We start from the raw sequence: 25,875 nt of genomic DNA, 5'->3' as shown, positions 1-25,875 counted from the left end.
GAAAAGTGCTCCTGCGGCGTGCCGAACAACTACGCAATAAGCTGCATATGACGCAGCATAAAATATGTGAGCAAACTAGCAAAGAGTAGCAGCAAACCACAGTTACCCCTTTCGATACAATCTTACAATAATCTAATGCAATAACGTCCCATGCATTTTATACCCGCATCTGGCAACAACAGAGAACGCATGTTTATTTAAAAAAAGTTTGAAATCAGCTTGCTTTTGTTGTGCACATAAATAAGACTGTACTCGCAGTAACCTCTCATTATAGCAAAATTATTTATTTCTTTTCGCTTTCTTTTTGAGCTAGCTTCCTACCAAACGGCATGCATTTCACACCGCAATATTCGAAGAGTAGTTCCGCCCACCCGCTAGGTGCACCATACAAGATGGCAACTTGCGATTGAACGAAGAGCCGAAGTGTTGCTTCTTTCTATTCTTTTTGAGATTTTATGTGCCCAGTTCCGATTATGAAGCACGCCGAAGTGGAGGCCTTCGGATGAATTTCGACCACCTGGAGTTCTCTAACATGCACTACAACGCAAGCACACAGGCATTTTTACATTTCGCCTTCATCGAAATGCAGCCTCCGCGGCTGGGATTCGATCCCGCGACCTCATGCTCAGCAGCACAACGCCTTAACTGACTGGGCCACCGTGGCGGGTGCTTCTTTCTATTAACAGCCGCAAAACGAGTGAAGTGAAGCTGTATATGTCTCTTTGTGTAGTCATTTTACACCCCGTTCTTAGATGACCACGTATGACCACGTATGACCAAGATGCCAGAGCTAAGACTACAGTTCGCGAAGCCCCGCGCCGAATGTACATATTTGCAGGAATTGACAATAGTTAAGCGGCTAGTCTTTCGTCGTCCGTGCTTGCCTGGAGAACGGCTACGCTGACGTAGCAGCGCGCATACGCCATGTTCGCCTTGGCGCTCCATCTTGCCAGAGCCACGTCGAAGCAGACGACCGAGTGGTAGCACTCGCGGCCGTTGAAGCCGCCCACGAAGTAGATGCACTGATCGATCACCGCCGCTCCATGGTACGCCCTGCAGTGGACGTCGGCAAACATCTTTTACCGGCAACAGCTTCTCATGCAAAGTCTGGATATGTGGAACGTTTTGTGCCTCGCACTCCTACGAACACTTTCCTGTATGTGGCCATACAGAAGTCCACCAACCGAAAACTCGTACAATCTTACTCGTCCAATTAGAAAATTAGAATTTCAATTAGAATTTTTTTATGCGTACCATTGCATAATGCAAACGTAAAAGTGTTCGTCAAGGTCGTGGTTTCTTAACGCAGAGCCGCATCACTCCTACCGACATACTATTTGTGCGTGTCACTCAGCCAGTGGCGATTCTTTCTAGCGCGTTGCCTTTCTCTACAAACCGTGCGACGCCTCCGAGTGAAACAACCTGAAAACAATGTAGCTTTTTTGTTTAGTGCATGCGCTACCTGGGCGAGGTGTACTGGTTGCCCATCACGCGCCACTTGGCGGCGCGACAGTTGTACGTGAGCATGTTGTTGGTCGCGCCCACGGTCCAGCCGCCGAAAAAGAACAGGATGTCCTTGGGCACGCGAGGCTTCAGCCACAACTTTCGGGACAGGTCAACGCCGGCTACTACACCAACCGCCATGGACTGCTGGGTGAGAGTCTGCATGAAAAAAAGTCAGCATGTGTGCCATTAGCCATACCTGCCACCTCGAGACCTTGTAAAGCAGACAGGGGTACAAGTAAAGAATGGCGAGGGCAGTGACGTCGTGCTTGGACGGATGACGGTAACATCAGAGGTCGCACGGCAGCCGAATAAAAGGCTGATAGATTAGTCTTGCGTTGGGGCTAGACGGAATATCTTACTTGTACTTAGGACGCAGCGCTGCAAAGTTAAAACACAGGGACGAGACACAGGCACTTCGTCTCTGCTGTTATGTGCTGCGCATGCGGCACTAATGAGCCTGAGACAAATAACATTGTGGGCTCTAATTTCCCCTCGATGTTACGGGATGGCACCACCAACACTGATACTGGCATTAACGCAACACCCGCAGGGCACGAGGGCTGTCGTGGCGTGAGACCTTGCGAGAATAATTAATCATGTTCCTGATCTGGATTTTACGGCAAATAATGCAATTTACCAACTGTAGCCTGCGAGTTCCAGTTACTTTCAATGGATAAAAGAGCGTTTTGTTAAAAGTATGTGGAACAACAGTGCATTTTACGGCGAGCTTGAGGGCACATCTGCAAACTGGTACCATTATTGAAATTCATTCCAGGTGGATACGCTTTGCAAACTCGCCGGTTACAATTCGTAAATTCCACTATGTGTCGTAAATTAATTAATAAGTTAGTTATTTTACTATGTTTTTCGATTTCTCTTGCAAGTAATGCCCGCCTTTCTGAATAATCGAGCTCGGAGACCAGAATTCTGTTATCTGCAATAGGCAACTCCATTCAATCTGTAACTCCACAAAACAAAAATGATCACCGCGTACAATCCCTAATAAAGCGCGACAACATTACTGACACGGCCCGTGCCACTGTTCCCAACAGCGCCAGTATTATGTTCATATGCTGCAATAAAGCAGGCAGAGGGCGAGACAATCCGAAATGCTTTACAAATTTCACTTTCCCACAATAGATAGATTTCACGGTACGTCACAGACGGCCCTCAGGCTCCATTCAGAGCTACTGCGCTGCTGACGTGACCAACTGCATGCCCAATGCAATCCTATAGACAGCCATCTGCAAGAAGCCACTGTGCAGAGAAAAAGCAGCTAACCTGTTGAATCACGTTCAGCACTTTGAGGCTGTCTCCGTCATCCACGACTTGTGGGTTGCCGATGACTTTCTGGAAGTCTCTGCAACAAACAAGACAACAGCTCAGCTGTGTAAAAATGCACTTACACTATACGTTTAACTACTTGGCGGGAGGATCACACGTGGTGTGCTCTTTGCACCCATGCTTTTATGACGTAATTTCTCAAACCGGCGCCTAAAAATGAGGAATAGTAGACCAGATTTCATCGTCTAAACCGATGACTGGACCTCACGCGATAGACGCATTGTCGTGCCGTGATACCGGGCGTTGATATCACCACCGCTACTCGCCGCGGTCTATCATGGCGAAGGATCTCGGAGGCCGGCTTGTAAAGCCGTTTCACATTATCGTTATTCAAAAGTGCGGAAATTCACATCGCCCGCGCACTGTGATAACTGTTTGGTGTTGCGGTTACTGCTAACTTTGTGCGCCGAAGTGTGGCCAAAAGCGGAACTGCTTTAATACGTAAGCAACCCGCCCAATTCCGCCCAAAAGGCGAAGCATCAATGGCGACAGCAAATTAGCAGAGACCTACCTACACGGAGTAAGGATAGCAGTTTTATCGGCTGCATAAACTTGGACAGATTCGCTTACTAACTGAATTAACAAGCTTGCATGGTGTCAGCCCGCGCAAGCAAACATGAATAGAATAGAAACATGAACATCACACTCGATGACCGCAGACAACCACTGTCAAAACGCTGGCGGGACCGAGCCCGGCAGCAGCAGCAAGTTTCAACGAAAACTGAGTGGCGGAAGCACAGCGCATACAAAGGTAAGAGCCGTGTGGAGATGGTTTTCAAGAAGCGGTGCGCGCGACAGCCCGCAGCCGTGCGATTAACAAGTATGCAGTTGCTGGCAGAGTAGAAGTCGCACCCCCTCTCTCCCGCGCTGCCTTCCCGCTTTTCTCCTTTCGCGTGGGAGAAAGATTGAGTCGCCATTTCCCCTTGCGCCCGATCACAAGATATGCGTTTGGTGCCGCAGCTACGTCGCCTCCCCTCCCTCCCTCCCATCCCCCCACGGCCTTTTGCACGACGGAAGACGTCGCGTTTCTTCTTCGCCGTGCGTGCGCGTCCCTCGCGCGCTTTCACTCGCACATCCACAATACGGCGCGCGACGACGGCTTTATCGCCCTTGGATTTTATACGAAACCTCACGGTGACGGCGACCCGGCTGCGCACCCGGCTGGCGTCCGCAAAAGGCGTCCGCAAAAGCCGTGCCCGGAAAGCACGTCACCTCTCCCACAGAAATATTAGTTAGTCGGGTGTCGAGGTTTTAGACCTAGTGTCGACATCAGCAGATGACTCGTCGACGAAGCGCTTCCTCGACGAGGACTCAGGGGACGAGCGTGAATTGAAACGTGAAAGATCACACTCGATGACCGTGAAAGCGCTTCTTTTGGCTAGGTTGTTTACCGAATGGTGCTGCAATGTGGTGTTGCCTCATTCTCAACAACACCACTTTGCAGCATCCTTCCGTACAACCTAGCCAAAAAAAAAAAAAAACTCTTTCGCGTTCTCAGCTCTCTCAAACTCTCTTGCCACGCGTTTGCGTGTTCCCGCTCATACTTCTCACGATAGTACGCGCTGTTTTATCACGTTCTGTGCGACAGCCGAGGACTGCACCTTAGGGCTACAGCGTCTCCAATCGGCGGTGTGGAACGTGTCTTATCTTATCTCCATCGTCACCGGAATCGTGCCAAGCAATGTCGGAGGTCAGGTCACCTCGTTGAGCGAATTCGCCGTCGGATGGCGCTACCGGAATCAGTCACGACGTTTCCTCGTTTTCTCTTGCTTAAAACTTCAAAAATCATTGGCGTACAGCGGCATGCCCATAAACACAAAAGGTCTGTTGAGCGAAAAATGCTATTATAGAGAGATGCGGCCTATGACGTCAAGAGGGTGTGCTCACGTGGCGCGGCAGCGTGCGAAGCGCACGAACGGCAGGAACTTAGCGAGGTAAGCCTTCCTCTTGTCCACGTCGGTGGAGATCCACTTGAGTATGGCGCCGAACGTGTCCTCCACCTCGCTGGGAGCGTACAGGTGGTCGTCTTCGAGGATGGTACGCAACTCCGCTGGCGTCAGAGCCTGGAACTGGGCGGTGTTCTTCCACACCTGCATCACGCACAGACCATCGTGTTGAATTAAGAAAACAGCCTCTTCTATTTATGCCGCTAAACTAAGCATGCTATCAGAACGATATGTCGCCGCGCGGCATATAACATGTGTCATGATTAACTTCAGACCTTCCGAGCTACCATGCCTGCGGACAAAAGCAGATTAGCGAGACTATTCTTGCTGCTTGCAACATTAGTTATACTAATGCTAGGGCAGAAAACTGAACTAACAAAACCAAAATTAAGCTTAAGCGCGCATCAATTTAATTTATTAAAGCGCCACCCAAAACGAAAGTAAACTCCACGATAATAGCCAGATAATATTTACAATATACAAAACGAAAGCAGTGGCCTTCGTACCGAGTGAAAGGTTATGAACAAATCAGCATAGTGTCAGTCACCTTTGCCCAATGTGCAAGTTTCTTATACATCTAAACGTCGCCTCCCCTCCTTCCCTCCCATCCCCCCACGGCCTTTCGCACGACGGAAGACGGCGACCCGGCTGCGCACCCGGCTGGCCCGGAAAGCACGTGACCTCTCCCACAGGAATATTAGTTAGTCGGGTGTCGAGGTTTTAGGCTTAGTGTCCACATCAGCAATTGACTCGTCGACAAAACGCTTCCAGCCGTCGACCTTTTGTACAGTTTTATACAGTTTCTTATACTCTCTAATGCACGTGATTGCACGTATAATTGTACATGGCAAAAGTCTTTAGACATCTTATCTTAGTCTTTATCGGGTTTGAGTGCCTTGGCATCACGACGAATTGAGAACTACAGGGCATTCAGTACATGCCGTGGTAAAAGACGCTCCTTCGAGTCAAGCCTGAACCTGGATCGGCTGGTTCTTGGCGTGGCTACTAGGTGGCGATTGATTACTTGGAATTACTTGCGGGTCTCGCGCGAGATTTTACGGCGAATAATGCAATTTATCAACTGTAGCCTGCGAGTTTCAGTTACTTTGCGTTTCAATGGATAAAAGAGCGTTGTTAATACATGTTGATACTCGCACGCATATACTGCAAGTTAATCGCAGTCGTTTTGCTCGCATATTCTGCATACACATCTTTTTTTTTTTTGTCTCAATTGTGCTCTCTCCTCCTTTCTCCTTGCTATTGACGTCGGCGGCTTAACTTCTAGGTGGCATTGCTTTCACTCGGGAGCTATGGTGTCGTGAAATGAATGGATGGCGTGATACAAAGAGCCCACCTGGTACAAAGCGCAGGCCGGTGCAAGGAGCAAATTTTGTACCAAAGGCTGCCTCCAATTATATCCTACATATCCTACTCATATCCTACATATCCCGTAAGCATTAGAACAAATTAGTCAAAAGTGGTAACAAATCATTTTGATTGGCGATTATTGCTCAATTTCTGATGCTCGGCCGCCGTTGCCAAGAGGCACGTAATGGTAGAGAAGAAGTAGATTGTTTGTACCTCATCGAATTTCCGCACAAGGTAGCGAAATGCTTCTCTTGCGAGGTGCTCGTAACCGCGGCTGGACGCTAGGTGGTAAGTGTCGATGCAGCTCTCCGGTTCGAGGTTCTCCTTGAGGGTGTTCAGGCAGTGTTCCCGTATCTCGAATATCTGTGTCGTAAAAATAACGAAGTGTGCGGTTACAGACAAGCGACACAGTCATTGCTGCGACAGTCACAAGTGCATTGCTAGCACCTAACACCATCGGTTGTAGTTATACTAAGCAGTGTAACTTTTCACAAACTATGACGATATAGAAAGAGCCCAGACCGAGCAACAACGCGGGATGTTGGCCAAACGTGATGCATGCTTTGCCGATGGAAGGCTTCGCGGTCGATTCGTAAATTTCTGTGGCAGTGTGTCGACACGTTTTTAAATATTGTCAATAAATTACCAACTATTCCAAACAATGTATTTTTGTTCTGCAAATGATGTTTTACTTTAGGTTTGCCACGTCCTCATTACCCACGTAAACATAAAGCAGGATATGCAGTTGGTTTGTGCATATTCCCATCAATTTGTTTGACGAGGTTTTACACTTGAATACAACAGTGGGTCCACGAGAGAAACCATAGCGGTGGACTTCATTTATATTTTGACGACATAGATTTAGTTAACGTGCAAGTGAATTTAACCAGACTGTGTAGAATTTTACCCACTTCCCCCTCCTGTCGAAATATGGTCGCTGCATGCGGCCGCGAACCAAACCGTCCACCTTGTGTTCAACAGCACAGCGTAATAGCCTCCGAGCCAGCACAGCGAGTCCTTTCCAATTGGATGAAATATCCTTTCTCTTATGTAAGAAGACGGCCATTACTCGAATAATAGATGGTGCTTGCAAAGCGCCTGGCACGCCTGCTCATGTTGATACTCGCACGCTTACACTGCAAGTTAATCGCAGTCGTTTTGCTCGCATATTCTTCGTAAACTGCAGACTGCACTATTGCCCTTAAAAATGTCCTGCCTCGAATTGTTGGAATTCCAGGACTTACCCGAAATGGACTTGCCGCGATAACAGGCACCAAACACCAATTAGCTTTCTTCTTCTTCTTCTTCAAAAGCCGGTTAAACTCGACAAGTGCACAATCGCTGAGCAAAGATGATGAGGCTACGCGACGCGGTGTTCTCGAACTAGTAGTATTCAGTAATGTATACAACGTGAAAATATCGTTGTGACTAGTTTTTTTTTTTTCCCTTACTACCACCCAATCCATGGCCTATGTGCCCCGTAGTGGGTTGCGCCATATCACTTAGGATCAATCCTTACATCCTAGGGTCAACCAACCAATGAAGTGGCACTTTTTCAGCGAAGACAAAAAAAAAAAAGCCTCTCGTTGGCAAAATATACCGACCGATTCCAGCGATTCGAAGTGTCTTTGACAAGGCTGCGTTGCTGTATCCCAACACCTAATCTTTAACAGCGGAGCTGTTCTTGATTGACCCTGTGCCGTCGTGCTCCTTGGCGTCACGCTGGTCACGTGACCTGGGAGCGAGAGGGGCGAGATTGAGGCAGACAGCTGCGCAGTGCCGAGGAGGGGGCGAGTGAATCAGGCAGCCAGTGAGCGTTTGCGAAGTTCTTGCTCCGCATTCGTTCTTTGAGAATGGCCAAGACTGCTTATACTCCCGAGGAAGAAGCCGCCCGACGTGAGCTCCAAAAATTGGATTTCAAGAAATCCTTTCGCCAGCACTGCAGCCCCTGACTAACCTTGAGCTTCTCGGACGAGATCGAGCACTTTGACGATGTTGTGCAGGCCGATGCGCTCGTGCAGGGGAGTGTAGTAGGCGAAGTCGATGAGCAGCTCAATCATGTCACTGTCCAGATCTTTCATCACCACTCGAATGGGCGGTGTCCACTCGTTTTTCTGTTTCTGGTCGAGACTCGTGCCCTTTTTGGCGAGGGTGAAGAGAGCGTAGCACCCCGAGTACCTGCACGAGGAGGCGGGTCGACAGCGACAGCACAGTGATTTACCATAGGGTACACAAGCTGAACAAAAAAGAGCTACGACAACCTCCCCCTTTTTTTTACAGAAGTTCCTCTCGTATAGTTGATTCACTACTCCTGTGTTGGCGTAGACTCAACAACAAAGTTGATTTCCGGGTACATGCCCCAGCTCTCCGGGTCTTGAGAGTGGATGGTCGAGCGAACACTGCTGCTGTTTTCTGTACTTTTCAAGTCACGACTAAGCAAGCAGGTAAACTGAGTAAAAGCAGGCAAGGTTTTATTGGCAGGTTCAACCGGTTCAAGCTAAAATACGCCAACAACCAGGTGATTACGTTTTCAAACAGCAACTTTTGTAACAAAATGCACGCAAATGCGAAAGTAATTTGTCAGTGGCTAAAGCTCTTTGCAAGTATTATCTAATCGAACTAAATGCTTGTCTTCCAGCTGGGTGTAGTAGTAGACAATATTTGCAGTAAAAGTATTCGTGTTTCCATTTCATATGTGCGGAACTGTTAAAGGTTCTTGGCATGTTAGGCATATAGACTTAATTCAGTAGAAGCAATCTGTGAATCACTCATGTGGATCCCTTCGGTGCCTACAGCTTCTCTATTCCTTCATTACAGGCCTTGTCACAAATAGCATGCGCGAATCACGTTGCATAGCCTTCCCGACAAAAAAATATGCGAGCAGTGCACAAGCACACGCAAGACTGATGACGATTATGTCTTGGTCTATCTTGTCAGACTTAACTGACTGAAACGAGTGAGGCAGTTTCAGTCTTTTGTTGGTCTTTGTGTTTTAGCCACACACTGCGAGTAAACTTAGGTGGAAGAACCGTGCTATTCACTGAGAACTTCCGAGTAGTCTCTCTTACACGAATAATAAGTACGAACAGCACTAAATGAAATGCGGGTTCTTCTTTCACTATAAGGTAAAGAGGCATGTTGACTGGACTGTTCGCTCGTTTGGCCCGAAGAGTTTTAACTAGCATGAAGCCAAAAATCCTTTCTGACCCGACTGTCCCTTTATGCGCAAAAAACTTGACAAAGTCGCATAGACCCGTCTCGTCGGGTGGTGAAGTTCGGTCATCGGGTTTCATGCAATACTTATCAGATTGAAGAAAGAAAGCGTCAACCCGCATGAGTCGCTTGGAAAAAGACGCGTAAACGCATTCGAATCTAGAGATGGCGACCGGTGAGAAGAAAAAAAAATAGCACACGGCTGAGCATTATAACTGGGAATACCCACCCCGACGCAGAACGGCCCATGAACACGACATAGTCATAGCGAATCGGCTTTCTGTCGGGTCAAAATTATGGCGGTCATCAGATTCATGGAAATGGCAGCGGGTCGTACCAAGAGAGCGCCGTCGGGATAGGGCGAGTCATTCCGAGTGCAAAGAAAAGCAAACTTGCTCTACCCGCTTGGCGTATAATGCATGTAAACGTGGTTGTACCACGAACTCAACCTGCTCGGGTCGTGAACTCGAAGTGAGCACGGGTGCAAAGCGCGAAAATCGTATGAAAGAAAAGTTCCGCGAGAGTGACACTCACTTGGCAGACAGTACGAACCGATGTGCCCAGATATCCGCACCGTCGGCCGCGCGGAACACGACGTCGCAGTACTGACGGATCTTCCTCTGATCTCGCAGACCCGGCATGGCCTTGGCCACCGCTCCCGGGGCGAACTCTCGCTGCCTGCCGTCGTCGTGGAAGAGTTGCGTCGCCTCGGACAAAACGGTCACCACGTAACCGTCAGCGCTCATGCCGGCAGCGTCGCCCGCGTCCATGTGCTTCGCTGTGCTTTCAACGGCGGTGCACATCTCGGGAAGGCCACGAAGGAGCTTTGCGCAGGGCAGGCCGACGAAGCGGGCCGCAGGCAAGCGTTGTCCTACCCGTACGGCCACACCAGCACGCGCCCAGAGACAACAACACGCCGATCCGACCGTGAGCCGACTGAGCAACGTGCCGCTGCTTGGCGGGTTTAAATAGCCCGCTACCGGCTATTTGCACGCGCTTCGTGGCTCGTAGTTCGTTGATGCTGCCTATATCGTACTCTTCTTCGTTGTTGTTGCTGGTATTGCTACTGGAGTGTCATAATGAAGAGAAGTGGCCGTTAATGGCAGGGTTCTGTAGCTACATCTGTTTCTCGACAGCCGTTCCAGTTGTGCCTTTTAAGATTCGCGTCACATAAGATCCAAGACGCTAATGAAAGTTTGTAGTCAAGCCCGACGCACAGGACAACCGTAACAGCTGGGCGACTGATGTTTGCAGAGACGACGCTGAAGTTCTTGCGTGATGCAGAAACAACTGCACGTTTTTTTCTTAATTTGGTCGGTCTGGTTTGATTTCGCGCGAAATCCTTCAACGGAAACTGCGGGTAGATGCGCGTGCGGTGCCCACACTGGGTCGTTCGCCATTTCCGACTTAGCAGACGGTTATAGTGACATGAGACCTCATTGGTTTACAATAACCGGTTTGTCAGTATAGGGGTATCAACTTGTCCCTCCCCCCCGTCCCCGGAATTTTTATTAATGAGCGCGACCAACAGCAGCGTAACACGTGCTGATCGGTGTATTGGGCTGGCTTCTTATGATGATAATAATGATGATTATGATCATCAGGTAAGGCTCACACCCACAAAGATGGATAGATCTAGAATCAGGCGGCAGGATGGCAGCGTAAGAAAAATGTAGGAAAGAAACTAAAAGTGCAATAGCAAAGACACCAAAAACACAAGAATAGCACTATAATTAAAAAAGGGTAATAATGAAAAAGACCAGATAGGGGCTTTTAATAAGAAAGCCTATGAAGGAGCAGAAATAAAGTTTCTTTATAAAAGTGAGCGGACGGTAGAATCATCCGAGGTGGGCAGCGACCACAGTCCAGGATGCCGTGGCTTTGAGCGGCAATGTTGACATATGTTCCTTAGACATGGTGGTCTTCAGGGCTTGCGACTGTCAGCTGGGCCTTCCACTCCTCGACGATTGGCCCAGGGATGGGTGGTATCGATGGACTGCGCCCACACTCACATGCCATGTAGTAGAGGGTACTGGGTAGAGAGCAAGAGGTGCAGTTCTAGTTCTAGCTCGTGGGATACAAGGCGTACAGTGGATGCCGTGCGAGAATGTAGCGGTCTTGACTTCTTTTGTTTTTATTGCGATAGCAATTATATGGACACTTCAACCGGATTTCTGCCGTCGGCGTTGCCGTCGTCGTCGCCGTCGCCGTGAGGTTCCGTATAGATTCCAAGGGCGATAAAATCGTCGCCGCGCGCCGCATGCGCGAGCGAAAGCGCGCGGGGGACGCGCGCTATCACGGAGGGCGAACTCGCCCGCGCGCTATCACGGAGAGCGAACGCACGGCGGAAAGCAAACGCGACCGTCACGCGAAAGGCCGTGAGGGTATGGGAGGGAGGGAGGGAGGGAGGGAGGCGGGGCGGCGCTGTGCTCCGGCACCAAAGGCGTATCTTGCCACTCAATCTCCCACGCGAAAGCATGAAAGCGGGCAAGCAACACGGGGAGGGAGGGGGGGGGGGGCAGCTACTCCTCTGCCAACAACTTCTCGTCTGCACTTTGCCCGGCGGTGCTGGTCGCCCGCACCGTCTCTTATCTCCACACGGCTCTGACCTTTGTATGCGCTGTGCATTCGCCGCTCAGTTTCCGTTGAAGCGATAGACCGCGCGAACCTGCGCTTGCTGCCAGCGTTTTGACAGTCGTTGTCTGCGGTCATTCAGTGTAATCTATTCATGCTTGCTTGTGCGCGTTGACACCACGATTGTTAATTCAGTTAGTAAGCGAATGTGTCCAAGTTGATGCAGCCGATAAAACCACTATCCCTACTCCGAATAGCTCTCTACTAATTTGCTATCGCTTTCGGGCGAAACTGCGACATTTTTTTTTTCAAGACGTCCAGAGCCTGTATGGAAATGCGGCCGGTTTGTATGTTCCTGCATGCTGTTTGCGCGTCCGTGGTGACTGTGATGCTATTTTGTTCTCTCTTGCCCGGTCAGTGACTGCCAAGGCTATGCGCGAGCGTTTTGTATTTAGCTTCTGCCAAAATGCCGCGGCCGCGGTCGGAATCGAACCCGCGTCCTCGAGCAATGCCATAGCCGCAAAGCTACCGCGACGGGCACAGAAGCGTGCATTTGACGTGCGACCATTTCCGTAGTGCCACCTAGACCCTACGGTGATTTAATGCGGCTTTGCGTCTGCACGCCCTGCGTAAGTTGTCCGCTTCACAAATTTGCGTGGTGTTTGTTTTTTCAGAAGTAGCAGAAAGGTACCGGGCCGTACATTCAGTTTGCTCGCAACCGCTACCATGTCTATAGTAGTAGCACTTACTTGCCTTCTCATATTAAGGCATGGAATGAGTATGTATGACCAAATTCACGGACCGTTGCTACATACGGACAGCCTGTGTTGCCAGCCCTTCTCGATGCACGACATTCCTCGTGCATAAAAAAATTTCACTCATCCGCCAGGGTTGTGTCGCTAACCTCCAAAGAAAAGACTTCAACCCCGGAACGTCGGCAAGAGTAAGTACCGCTGGTTAAACAATGACAGAGGGAGTGGTGCCGCTTCCTGGCATAGTAAGCCCCACGCAGCCCAACTGGCACGCAAACTTACGCAAACTCTATCACAAACGTATTAAGAATATGTGAATGGGCACACACTTGAATCAATACACCAAAGCATGGTTGACAGCGACTACACCGACAGCACACGAATGGTCGAAGCTGAAGGTTTCGTGACGGTCCACAGGAGTAAGCGAGTTACTGGCGATAATACATATTTGCTATAAGCTATTACAAAGTACAGAAGAGCTATGTTCCTAGCCTTGTGTGCAGCAAGAGCAAATCTATTGCAACTGGCAGATCGATTAGGCAGAAAATACTCAGATAGTGGTCACACCGACGAACTTCACTGAGTCAGAAACGTGACAAGCCGCTGCTTCAAAGTATTTGCCAAATAAAGAACGAAGAGCAAAACACACTCATCCTGATTCAATTCATAAGCGTAATGTTTGGATAGCTTGGAATACCATTTTAGCCTCGCTTTTAGAACAAGCACCATAACGCTGCTCGCGCCGTTTGGACAAAGCTTAATGAGCTCCGAAAGCACTTTGACATGTCCTCTGAAGCTTTGACCAGAGCTTCGTGTCGTCCACCCGGTCAGCGTCTACGATATCCGAGGTTTCCTGAGCCGCACCGGGCGTCATGTACATCCATTGAAAACACGGAGGTAAAGGAGGCAGCTGAGGCAAGCAATCGACGCGTCACCACGTGATCAAACATGGCAGCGCCCACGGGATCGCCGCGAAAAGGGCCAATACAGCTGAGGTGCTTCCTGCATTTTCAACCAATGTGACCACACAGGCGATGAGGTTAGTTGTAAGGTCAGAGTAGGTTATTATGGTTTGCTGGTGACATCCAACGAAGGCCCGGCGCCATTCCGTTTGATCGGGACCCATTTAGCGCCGAATCAAACGTATACGTGGGTCAACCAATACGATCCTGTTCCAAGGGGCTCCAGGTGCTAGTATCACCACTTGACTGGGGTCGTCCTGTCCCATGAACTATAGTAATTCGCGGCACTGGGCAGTGTGATTCACTCGGTCTTAATGAGTTTTACACTGGACCTCGCCTGTGTCCCTAACATTAAAGTAGACATTACAAAGGACCTTGACAATATTGCCGACAGGTTTCACATTGTGCATGTCTGATGCATTTTTAGTACGGATCCACTCTGTTATCCTTCTCGGAACGAAGGAGTTCTTGAACCTATCCGTTCTTGCGAAGTAGGGTGTTTTATTAGAGCGAAGCTGTATATGGCTAGGTTCTGGCGGATCGCGTCCGCGGACAAACTGACGCCTAGAACAACAATTTACGTGTCCATGTGCGTGGCGGTTTCCCGCTGCATTTGTGCCTTAGCACAGGTGTTTATAAAGAGGATGGATGGCCCATTGTTATACTCCTCGCCACCACCGATGCCTCTTTCACCAGTGTTGCGATACTCGGCGGCGGCACGTCCCACCAATCATTGTGCCCCTTTGTCTCGTAACGTAGAGATCGCACTCGCGCTGTTATCAGCAGTGGCCCTTTGGACTCGCTATGAGACGGACGCTCGTTAACCACATCTTCCAGGATCCTGACGTCAGGATCCTGACGATGCCATACAGTGTGCAGCGGCTATGAACGCTGTGGCTCATACGCTAGTCTATGACGATGGGGTGAACATGACGCAGTAGACGCACTACTTGGCCATCGCGCCGGACGAAAACAAGACTTCGGTCTCCTTGCTATTCGACGAACATGCTGAAGACGCTCAACATAGTCAATAATGATAATATAGAAATTCACTATAGCTTAGCCACCATAGTGGCTTTGCTAGCCTATGGTGGCTCTGAAGAGCCACCAGGGCCACCATAGACAGCTTCGCTGGCTTCCATCTTCACAGTAGTGGAAGGCCCTCGAATTTTTGTCATGTATCTGGTGGTCAGCCGCTTTCCCGAAGCTTCCAGTAAAAAGGAACATACCGTGGCTTGGATAGTTATCATACATGGCTACTGCCCGAATTAAATTAAAGGATTTGTGCCTCAAAAAACGTGCGTAGAACTGCATAATTAACTTTAACCAATGCGCCTGTTGAGAAGCAGCGTTGCATCAACTACCGGATACACTTGTTCTAGACTTGAGGTCACACTTGGGCTAGTGTGAAGATCCACTCGAGTGTGGTTACGCGTTGGTCAGGTTGCTCCCAGAATGCTCGAGACAGATATTGCGCTCACTCAATCCTAGGCGCCTGAATAATATTTCTATAGATGCACGTACGTACGGCCACTGGGTGTGTACTCATCCTATCGATGTATATCACTGTAAACGAAAATACCCCCACATGGGAATTTTAACAAGGTGATGTGCCCTATATACTCCCATCCTTGAATATTTATTCCGATGTATGGGAGGAATACAACGGCATTCCCTCGTTTCACTCCGCTCACAACCTGTGGGAGGATAAAGGCGGACATGACGTGATTTTATTCCGCCTTCAAAATTTTGTTCTCCCCGGGAACTCCGCGCAGGGAGTTTTAAAAAACTCCCCCGCCGGGACAGGTTGGTCACGTGGTGCTTCCCATAAGGCTGTGCGCCGCGCCAGCGACCGGCCGCGTTCGGCGGAGTCGGTGGTGCTCATGGCTGACGGTTTCTTTACATCTGTGACGTGTCGTTCCGTGCCAGCGTTTCGCCGATTTTCTTTCCTATACTTCCTTCCAGAAAGTGTTATAGGCGTGCCTGAAGCTCACTGTATCTCATCTTCATGTGCGTTAGCTGTGATCACTCTGCTGACAACGATGAATGCAAGAGCAACGATTTCAAGTGCGGAAAAAGGCTTAGTTGTGACCACGAAGCTGCCGGTTGACTCGTGATGTCGGCTCGGGTTTCTGGCTGTGCTTCCGTGTTGCGTGACCTTGACTTGTGTTCCTCAGTGTGTTCAATACCACTTTTATGTCCTTTTGAGTATATTCTGACAACGTCCGGTGTAAAGTGTCGCGTAGCAATGGCAACAGCAGCCACTGTTCGAGCGACAACGTCCGTGATAGCCGCACATGAATGCCATATTCCGACTTCGTCACGGTGCTGTGCTGCCAGTAAGTTAGACCGTGGTGCAAGCAACTCTTTTATGAATCTGTGTACGGATATCCTCGCCCAAGAAATACGGTAGGACGTAAGTACGTACTGTTATAAAGCTTCTTACTGAGCGATGTGAATTGAATTGTCATCGCGCACTTCTGTTTTGATCACTTCGTTGCTTCGGATATTGCATTAACATCATGCTCCATCCAACATACTGATTTAGGAGCATACCTGCTGGCTCCGAGCGTGAGGATTCGTTTGCCAGATCAGCGATATGGCTCCGTTTCACAGCCGAGAGACATTGCTTGGACGCGGAGCAAGTAGTGCGGTCAAAAAAATGTACGACTACGCAATTTTCGGTGTTACGTAGGCTGCTACGGGTCATGCTCACAGGTAATAAATTGTTGCCCCGCCACAAGTCTTTCGCACGAAGCCAATTTTGTCATGACGCTCGCGCACGTACATTTTTCTTGCGTACTGTAACTAACGCACTACTTTTTGGCCGCGGACGCCGGCAGTGTGCGAAGTCGCTTCAGCGCTCACGGAATGGCATTCTAATTTTGAAAAATTATGCCATGAACGTTGTTTTTTCAATATTTTAAGTTAACAGTTCCGTGTGGATTTAGGTTTCATGTTACTTTCAGAGAGGCCGATCTCATATGTGTGAGCCTGTGAGTCGTAATTCTGAAAACACTACAGCTGCTCGCTAAGCCGTTTCGAGGCCCACATTATCGTGGCTATATATACTGGCAGGGTTGCTTCTTGTTGTGTGTCGAGTGTGCGTTGCATGTCTTTCATAGTTCTTCATCGGGTGTTTGTGGAATGTTTGTGTTTATGTATTGCTTGGTCTTTCTGGTCTCGTTCACTTGTTTCGCAGAATTTGGCTTATTCTTGTGCGTATGTGTCGGAATTTGACCCGAAGCCTCTACATAAAAATTCTCCACGCAAATTGACGTGTCTTTTTTTATACTCCCGGTGCACCTCGAAAAAGCTCCGTCCCGCTCGAAGTAAAAAATAAAAAAAAAATGAGAAAAAAAAAACTCCGAAGGCACCACGCAAAAATTCCGCCCGCACGGAGTAAAAATAATACTCCGATCATTCGGAGCATAATAAACTCCCAACCGGGAGGTCGCTAGAAGACAAGCATTATACTCCCACCTGAGAGTTGATTCCGTTTACAGTGATACGTATTCTATATATATTTTATATAGACAAACCCATAAGGTACACACGTCGCAACCGCAGTATAACCGCTCGCGGCAGAACACTTATACAATTTATGGCTATTCTTTGCCAAACCAAGCATGCTTCGCATTACGAAGATTTCAACTGGAGTCTAGTCAAAATTTGTTCGTCATTTCGGTAACGCGGGTGGGATTCAAACCCGCTTCCTTGTGCTCATCAGCAGAACGCCAACGCCAGAGAGACATTCCGGCGGACAATTACACATCGTAGAGTTTCCTACAAATATTTGTGCGAAACTTTATCAATGACACATTTGCACAAACAAACTTTAGGCAAGTTATATTGCACAAAATCAGCGCAAAAAAAACAAAGGAAACATTTTAATCCAACGCTCCGCGTACGTTCCGCTGCAGACGCTGCCTTCCTTCGCTAGTTAGCTTGCAAACGCGGCTTCGCTCGGGCCGTCGGCCCCATTATGGTCGTCCGGCCCGCAGCCATTATATCAGGGCAGTCGTGGGAGCATTGTCTTCAATGCGGAAGTTCATCGGCAATATCTGAATTGAGGTGTTAAAATCGCCACCGTGGCGGCTTGTTCGTGGCGGTACGCTGGGTGTACTGTTTTGGTTGGCCGACAGCATGTAGTACCCGAAGAAGAGAGCCATAGCGATAGCGACCAGAAACACGCACAGAGCAGCAATTCTCTGGAGTAGCAGGATCTCGTCTCGATCCGAAAACATTCCAGGTCGCTTAGGCGCGATCGCTGCCTCCTCCGAATAGTGGATCATCCCTGGATACGATGACAGGCGCTTCAGATTCGTGCGTTTGGGTAGCGCGACAGCGGTTGTGGGGAAACCGAAGCCCGACGCACCGACGCTGCCTTCCAGATTTGACGGCGGCCTGAACGGGTCGAACCCTGGCAAGCCGGGAGCCTTCGTCATGCCTCGGAGGTCGGCAAGTATGTCATCTGCGGCGTTTGCTCCTGGTGGTTGTTGCTGGCTGGGTCGCCCAGTGCAGGGTCGCAGAGCTGGTTTGTCCAAGCCGGCAGCCGGTCTTGCCGGAAAATTGACTGTCCTCGGTGCTTCACCTTTCGCATACTTCGGGGATGACAGCGAAGGCTTGATCGCGCCTGCTCGTGATCCTCTAGGTGGCGACATGATGGACTTCTTGGGCGAGTGGGCTCCCTGAACGTCTTCAACCGGTACGACGAAGTCTGCCTTTTTCGCAGCAAACGTAGATCTGCGCGAAGGACGTGTTCCCATCTCGGGGTGTTGCATACTGGGTTTCTTCGAACTTGGCGCAAACCGCGTTGGAGCTAAAGGCTGAACAGAACTACGTGCGCGCGGGGCTTGAGATGGCAAAATCGCGAGAACTCTTTTTTCTACGGTGCGTGATTGGTGCCTTGAACGGTGCTTCACCTTCTGTTGTCTTGAAGGCGACTTGAGAGCCGTGATAAGATCATCAGCGCCCGCTACTTTCAGTGGACTCTTTGAATTCCGCTCGGCAGTTACCGATGCCTTATGCCTGCGAACTGCGGTCTCACCTCGGGTCCCTCGTGGTGGCGACGATGCTCGCGCTGGTGCGGCTGGCATGGGGCACGGACATGGCGTCTCAGTTCCTTTTGGTTTCGTCGACCTCCGAGGTTGGTTGCGTGTTCCACCTGCAAGCCTGAGAGCAACGTCCTGTTCGGCCGCTGCAGGTTGCAAGGATTTGCCGCGCTTATCCGAAGACATTCTTGGGCCGGGATGGAGTGATGGCTTTTTGCTTGGGTTTGCCGAAGGGGCCTTCATCTTCTGGAACCCTGAAGAGTCCGTCTGAGCTTCTCCCTTTTTTTGTGCGGAAGGTCGTCCAGGCACAGGTGACATCGCACCCTGAGACCTTTTCTGCCACTGAGAAAACTTTCTTTGCGTGGACATTTTAGCTGAGGGATGACGCGGCTCAGCAGGCCTCAACGCGTTCGGCCTGTTCGATCACGTGCCGGCTTCAAGCATGCGCTCTTCTTCGTCTGGTCCTCGAGATTCACAGTTGTGGCAATGATGATGGTGAAAAGGGTTTTAATGCGAATATAATGCTTAGGATGCTTGACCCACTTTGTGGTGTTCGACTATGTTCGGGTGTAACCGTTTCCCTGCCAACTTGGGTCACTGAGTAGTTGATGGTCTATCTTTCTAGCTCTCCAGGGGATATGCTGTTCAAACAAAATTTAGATCGTATGGCAGTGTTTGCTTTTCTGTACCAATAATTAACGCAATAATAATACAAACGCTTTTATAAATCTTCATTCAATGTACGCTCTAGAAAATCCCCCAAAATGCTACATCAGAACCATTAATGAAGCATTGATCAATAGTTTCTCGTTGTTTAAACAATATGCAATTTGCGTCCTAGGCAACAAAGAATCACTCCGTCTGATGCGACGTCTGCACAGGAAGCGTCGTGGTATGATGTTTAATAAATTCAGTCCGTATACTTGCGAAGACAGATAGTTTCCCCTTGCGGTTCCATACATCAGGCACTTAAAAATTTACAACTGTAGTAGAATGACTAGCATGGGAATGCATACAATTAATAACGTCTTTAACCAACGATGGAAATGTCGATACACCGCGAAAAAGGAATAGCATCATCGAGGAATAAATAATTCAAATACGTGTACGCTGTAATGGCTTTAGTGACTCTCATGACTCGTTTCACCTGTTTGACTTGTGTTTATATTTGTCTGATTATTGACATAATATGTACTCAGTGTATATGCTTTGGTGTTGCTTCCCTGTAATAAAGAACAAGAAATTCCCAGCTGTTACAGTTGTCCTGTACGTCGAGTTGCAGTTCGATCTTTATTAGATTCTCGTGTCTCATGACACGATTCCTATAGGGCATAACCGGGACAGGGTCTGAGTTCACAATAATGCTCTTACGCCAGTATTTTTCGCAAGCGCAAATGCTGCCCAATCTTGTTGCTGGACACACTGCTAGCGAAGGCTGCATTCCTGTGGTAAAGAACAGTAACGAAATAAAAGCTTTGTGAATCCGGCCCCAGGTCTCGAGCAACCAGTGGAGCCACCATGTGCCGGACATTTAGGATGACCACTCTTGAACATCATGGCGGCAGTAGCAATGAGAGAAACAACAACTATGAGGAAGACGAGTAAGGCAACAACTAACAATTTCTTTAAATTTTTATTACTTATTCATTTCTAAACTAATTTATTTTAAGTTTTGATCATAATACCACCCCGTTCATGGCCTATCCCCCACAGTGGGTTGTGCCATTGATTGAGGTATCATCATCATCATCAATCAGCTGACTTACTCGCATCACCGTCACTAAATGGTCCTGTCTTAAATATCTTCCTGATTTCGCTTTTATAACAGGAGCTACATTTAAACGCTTTTTATCTCTAAATTGTAATAAATCATCCCTACTTTCCGCACATGATTTTCGACATCTAAATTTCCGGTGGAACGTGAGCAAATCCCTTTCACGAGAATGCGAGGTGACTTTATGAAGCTTCCGTTGTAGAGTTCCCCACTTAAATTCTTACCTTCATAAATCTGGTTTATCCATAACTAACCTGTGCTCTTTTTGTAATGAACCGTAAAGTGTGGACCATTTCTTTCTTTCTTGCCTCCGCTTCTCCTCCCTCCGCAGAATGTTCTCATATTTCCAACATGTAAGGTAGGGTTAGCGCTTACTACACCAAACATTTTGTCCCTTGGTGCGTGTCAATTAGGCACAAGCCATGGGTCAATGATCCCTGCTACCCACAAGTTTATTGAAGCGTCAGGAAGGCTTCACTGCGATAGGGTACCGACCGTGGGACAGTTCACTTTATTTTCTTTTTTCCAAAATTATGAATAAGCCCTCTGAAAACTTTAGTTGGCATTGAGTTGACTATTGCTACGTGTTAAATGTTTGCCTTTACCCCCGTTTGGTATTTTGTTAGACGCACATTTCAAACAACCTAATGTGGCCAATCCCCCCTGGTGGTACGAGCGATGTTTTGAGGCAACGACAACAACTAATGACTAGCGGCATGTGGCCGGGCACGTGGTAATTTCCGGTAGTAGGCCACTTAGCCTGCGAAAACACGGCTCGTCGCTTAGCCGGTTCAGTCGGACACGGCGTGCTGGTGTCTCTCAAAGAGCCGCTGGTCTAGAGGTGTGTGGCCGGCAGGGCGACGCTTGCCTGTGGTTCGCTTGCTCGCCCTGCTCGTCCCTGCCCACCATGCCTTCGTGGCATCCCACAGATGTACGCTGCCATTGAGGCCACAGAGAAGCCCAAGGACGCCGATGACCCGGCCAGCAAGTCTGTCGACAGGGACATCACCGCGCGGTCCGAGGCTATTCTGCTCTTCCACGATGATGGCCCATCGTGGAAGAGCCCCTGTTCGCACCAGGGCGCTACGGCTAGGGCCATGTCTGGACTGCGGTATGAGACAAAGATCCGTCAGTTTTGGGACATCGCGCTCCGGGTGCCCCAGGATGTGCAGATTTGAGCGCACCAGTTCATCTTGGCTGCCAAGTGAGTGTCTTTCTCTCAGTCCGTTTCTCTCGAAGCACATTCGCACTCACGTGTGCTTGCGGTCGTGCTGCAATCTCACCCAGCTGCAGTGCTTCTACGGTTGCTTCTTTGTTAACTTGCAGTCCCGGCGTTTTCATGTAAACACTGAAACAGCTGGCCGGATGGTCCGCCGAGGCCATCCCGATTGGGCACCTGGCGCCTTTGCATTTTGCGACGAACCCGATTTTACTGACTTAGACGGCGGTGATTTCGTTTGCATGAATTAGACTCGAGCGAATTCAAGCCTATGTGCCGCGAATTTGCCGCATTTATGTGCAGTCTTGCGTCTAAGGGGGCCGTCTGAGAGGTAGCTATACTAGTTCAGGAGATAACGGCGTTGTCGCACACTTTTCCCACCGGTTGTCTAACGATTACCTGCCACCTCAACTCGTACGCATTTACAGTGCCTTTTCCAAGCGAGTCGTGCGAATCGACTCGTTAGCTATTGCTGGGTCAGCCCGACCCAACGCCCGTTTGCCTCGACCCAATGTGTAAGAACAATCTGTATACGTAAAATGATGGGAATAAATGAAGCGGCTTCGCGTTGTTGAGAAACCGACATTGAGGAAAGCTTGTATTTGCGCTCGTTCGTGCCACCTTCTCTATAGCCTTTGGTGTGTCGTACCGTGCATACTCGTGTACGGACTGGGAACGTTGTAAAAAAAAAAAAAAAATCCCCACAAATATATTTAAACATTACCCCTGTATGAGCCGCACCCTTGATTTTGAGAAGGTTGGCAGTGTTATTTGTTGTGTGGTGCGAGAATTTCGAAACATTTATTTTTTAAACAGTGGCAAAACAAGGCAGCCGTTCCGAGTTTTCGACGCCTCCAGGTAGCAAAAGCATAGCCTCCGAGATTGGGCGCGGCCGCCTCCGGTACGCTGCCGTCACTGGTCAGTGGGGTGTCACTATTTATTCCAGCCAGGAGGTGACGCTCTACGGGAATAGCCAAGAATAACCAGAGCCAGTACAAGCGAGTACTGTAGTTCAATAAAGGCAATTGCCACCGAAAATATTTACGAAAAAATGTTGTTTCTTTTTCTCTATGTAGTGGCCGCACCCCCGATTTTCACCCCAAATCTCGGGGGGGGGGGGGGGGGGGGGCGGACCTGCGGCCATTACACGAGTACATACGGTATTTTTAATCATCACAAAAAAAAAAAAAAATTGAAAAGAAGCATCGCCTGTGGATGTGCCGAAATCTCGGAAGATCCCCTGTGATTTGCCGAGTTCTCGCTAGACGACGCTGCTATACCACGCGGTAGAGCGTCTCGGTGTCCTGCTTGCGCGCTGCTACCATAAAGTTAATACTAACTCCATGGCCGCTACAGAGCGGCGGGCGAGGAGGACATCGAGGCGGCCTAGCGCAGCAGGAAAAGCAGATCCTTAAAAAAAGCTCTTAGTAATGCGGAAGAAACAACGCTAGTGGGTGTACCAAAATCTCAGAGTCTACACCGATTTGCCGATTACATGCTAGATGGCGCTGCAATACCACGCAGCAGAAAAGACAGATTTTTCAAAAAAAAAAAAAAAAGTGCTAAGGCATGGACCTCGAGCTCTTAGTTCATGTTAGCAAGGAATATGTGTTTACAAAAACAGCTTTTGAGGCTTGTCGCATACGGTATACACAATAATGATGAAACAATGCAGCCAGGTTTAAAATATAATCTTTCTGTTATACCACTGGGTCTATCGCAATCAGATATTGCACATTTCGCAAAATTATCCGGGCATTTGACCTATGTCCTCGCCTGCTGAATGAACACCAAATGGCAACTAAAAGTCGTCGGCTGCGATTAAAAGTCGTCGGCACGCCTGTGAATGTTGCGGCGAATTGCAGTACGCAGCCTCTTTTTGCTCCACAACCGTAAAAAAAAAAAAAAAAAAAAAAAAATAGCCTTCGACGACATCCCTGCGAGAATGGGTGTAGGATAGCAGCGTTTAATGCTGTTCCGGTGCTTCCAGTGCGGATCAAGTCTGATGTTGAATTTACATCACGCAAGATAAAATTTTGCAGAAGGGTAAAAAGAAGGACACCGACCACTGATAGAATACAATGACGTTTCGGCTACCCTGACGGGAGCCGAAACGTCATTTCTTGTATTCTTTCAGTGGTCGGTGTCCTTCTTTTTACCCTTCTTCATGATGCCTCCCGACCAGACGGGCTTCCGTCAAAACCTCGACTTCAAGATAAAATTTTGTATCGCGCGACCTAATGGGGTTCGATTAAGATGGTTTCGTCTACTAGCAGATAAAGGTTTCAATGCCCCCACAGGCTTGGCTCAGTGGTTATAGCGTTCTACTGCTCAGCACGAGGTCATGGGTTCGATGACCAGCCTCGTATGCCGCACTGCCAAGCACGATAAAATTAATTCTGAACCCTACACTACAGTGTCTCTCATAGGCCCATCGTTGATGCCGGACGATTATATTTGAAAATATTGCAATTTATTCTTTGCAGTATTTGCAAATATTACATTCAGCGGGCTTAATGTAAGCTTCGCGAATAAGAGAATACAAAGTTTGCAAAGCGTTTGTGGAGTTGTGGTAATAATTCCGTATCAGCTTCGTGGCGGCACAAACGTAAAATAATGAATTGACCCTGATAGCTAAGAAGTGCGGGTAAGCGCGTAGGGAGTACGCTAAAAAATGCCGACTACATAAAGTTGAACTATTTTGACAAAGGTCCTACTACACAGATTCTAGGGACGATTTAGCAAAGTGTGTGAGGGTACGAAAGTAAAGGTGTTTTTCAGTCAATCCAAGTTCTCGAAAGCGAAAAGAGGGTTTTACACATCCATGCGTGCACTTTTGATTTCCGAAGCATCTCATCTCTCCAAAAGTACGGAGGGGGGGGGGGGGGGGGGGGCGACGTTTAGCTGCAGCACCAAATGCGTATTTATATAAAAACGTTGCGAGACGAGAAGGTGGTACAGACTTCCGACGCTGCTCGACGAGTTTCCCGTTCTGATCTTGACCTCCGAGCCGCCCCCAGAGGCCTGTTGCATGTAGGCTCCCTACCTGGCAACAGTCGATCACCAACGCCGCGCGCGTTCGGTGCGAACGCGGGCAAAACGGCGACGGCGTCGACAACAGTTCTGCGCGTTGTTCGTGCTGCTGCATGTCCAAGTTTATACAGCTGATCAAAACTACTATCCTTACTCCGTATAGCTCTCTGCTAAGTTGATATCGCAATTGATGCTTCGCCTTTCAGGTGAAACTGCGATATTTTTGAACATATACGAATCTGTCGTCCACATTTAAATTTTGACTCGAAGACCCTTTCTTTAAGTTAAGATTAGGTGGCTATGTGTGTGTGCGTAGATGTCGGCTAGATTACCACGCGATTTGTTTATCACTCGTTGTGCCGTCTGAATGCAGTTTGAATTTCGCAGCAATCTCGTCGATAAAGAGTTCTCCCTGGTGACAACGTGCGCAGAGTTCCAAATCGTGGAATGCAATGTCGTTGGCGAAGTAGGGATTGTGCGTTAGAAACTTTGCTGATAGCGACAATAGGTCGTTCATTATCGTACTGATCGATTATTGATTGGATGTTTTATGGTTGATTGTGAGAGGTTGATTCTACCACTGCCAACTCACCTCCACCAACCACATACACTTGCAGACCAGTTCTTTTACGCTGCTGACAAAGATAATCGCCGCGTGTAGGTTTTTGTGTAGAAACACTTACAAGTCCTATTGAACCTCGACGTGTCCATCCGCACGCATCAGAAAGGAAACTTGAATAATATACTCCTGCGTTTCATCGCGCGCGAGAAAATAAAATGATAAAGAATATCGATGATGATAGAAGGTTCGGGGGAAATTGCTGATGAAGTCATCGTCTTTGTCATTGCCGGGCGAGCATTCGCTGCCTTGGCTGGCAGCTGAGCATTCTTTCTTGGTCGGCGCTGGGAAAAGTGGCAATTCACAATAGAGTAAACTGCAGATGTGTTATTTTACTGAAATGAACTGGACGCGCTTTCTCGTCATAATTGTCTAGCTACCCTATCGCGTGCTTAATAAAGAGGTACCGCAGGAACCATAAGTTGTACGTCAGTGGCAGAAAACTTATTTCCCATTATAATTTAAAATATTGCACAAATTTCTTGCCCATAGTGGGCACGAGTCATATCTT

General features: G+C 48.6%; 1 protein-coding gene across 1 annotated transcript; it reads right to left on the bottom strand.

Moving 5' to 3' along the window:
* Nucleotides 1-851: 851 nt before the first annotated feature.
* LOC119458576 (kelch-like protein 10) lies at nucleotides 852-10,180 on the bottom strand. Its single transcript, XM_037720413.2, has 7 exons — nucleotides 9,912-10,180; nucleotides 8,150-8,342; nucleotides 6,378-6,527; nucleotides 4,738-4,940; nucleotides 2,788-2,866; nucleotides 1,463-1,662; nucleotides 852-1,053 (listed from the first exon to the last, which is right to left on the bottom strand). Exons 1-7 carry the CDS (start codon nucleotides 10,178-10,180, stop codon nucleotides 852-854), a joined length of 1,296 nt encoding a protein of 431 aa, XP_037576341.2.
* Between the last annotated feature and the right edge of the window lie 15,695 nt (nucleotides 10,181-25,875).

Source organism: Dermacentor silvarum, chromosome 7, assembly GCF_013339745.2.
Source record: "Dermacentor silvarum isolate Dsil-2018 chromosome 7, BIME_Dsil_1.4, whole genome shotgun sequence".
Lineage (NCBI taxonomy): Eukaryota > Metazoa > Arthropoda > Arachnida > Ixodida > Ixodidae > Dermacentor > Dermacentor silvarum.
The sequence above is the reverse complement of the archived record's forward strand: the minus strand, read 5'-3'. Positions and strand labels throughout refer to the sequence as shown.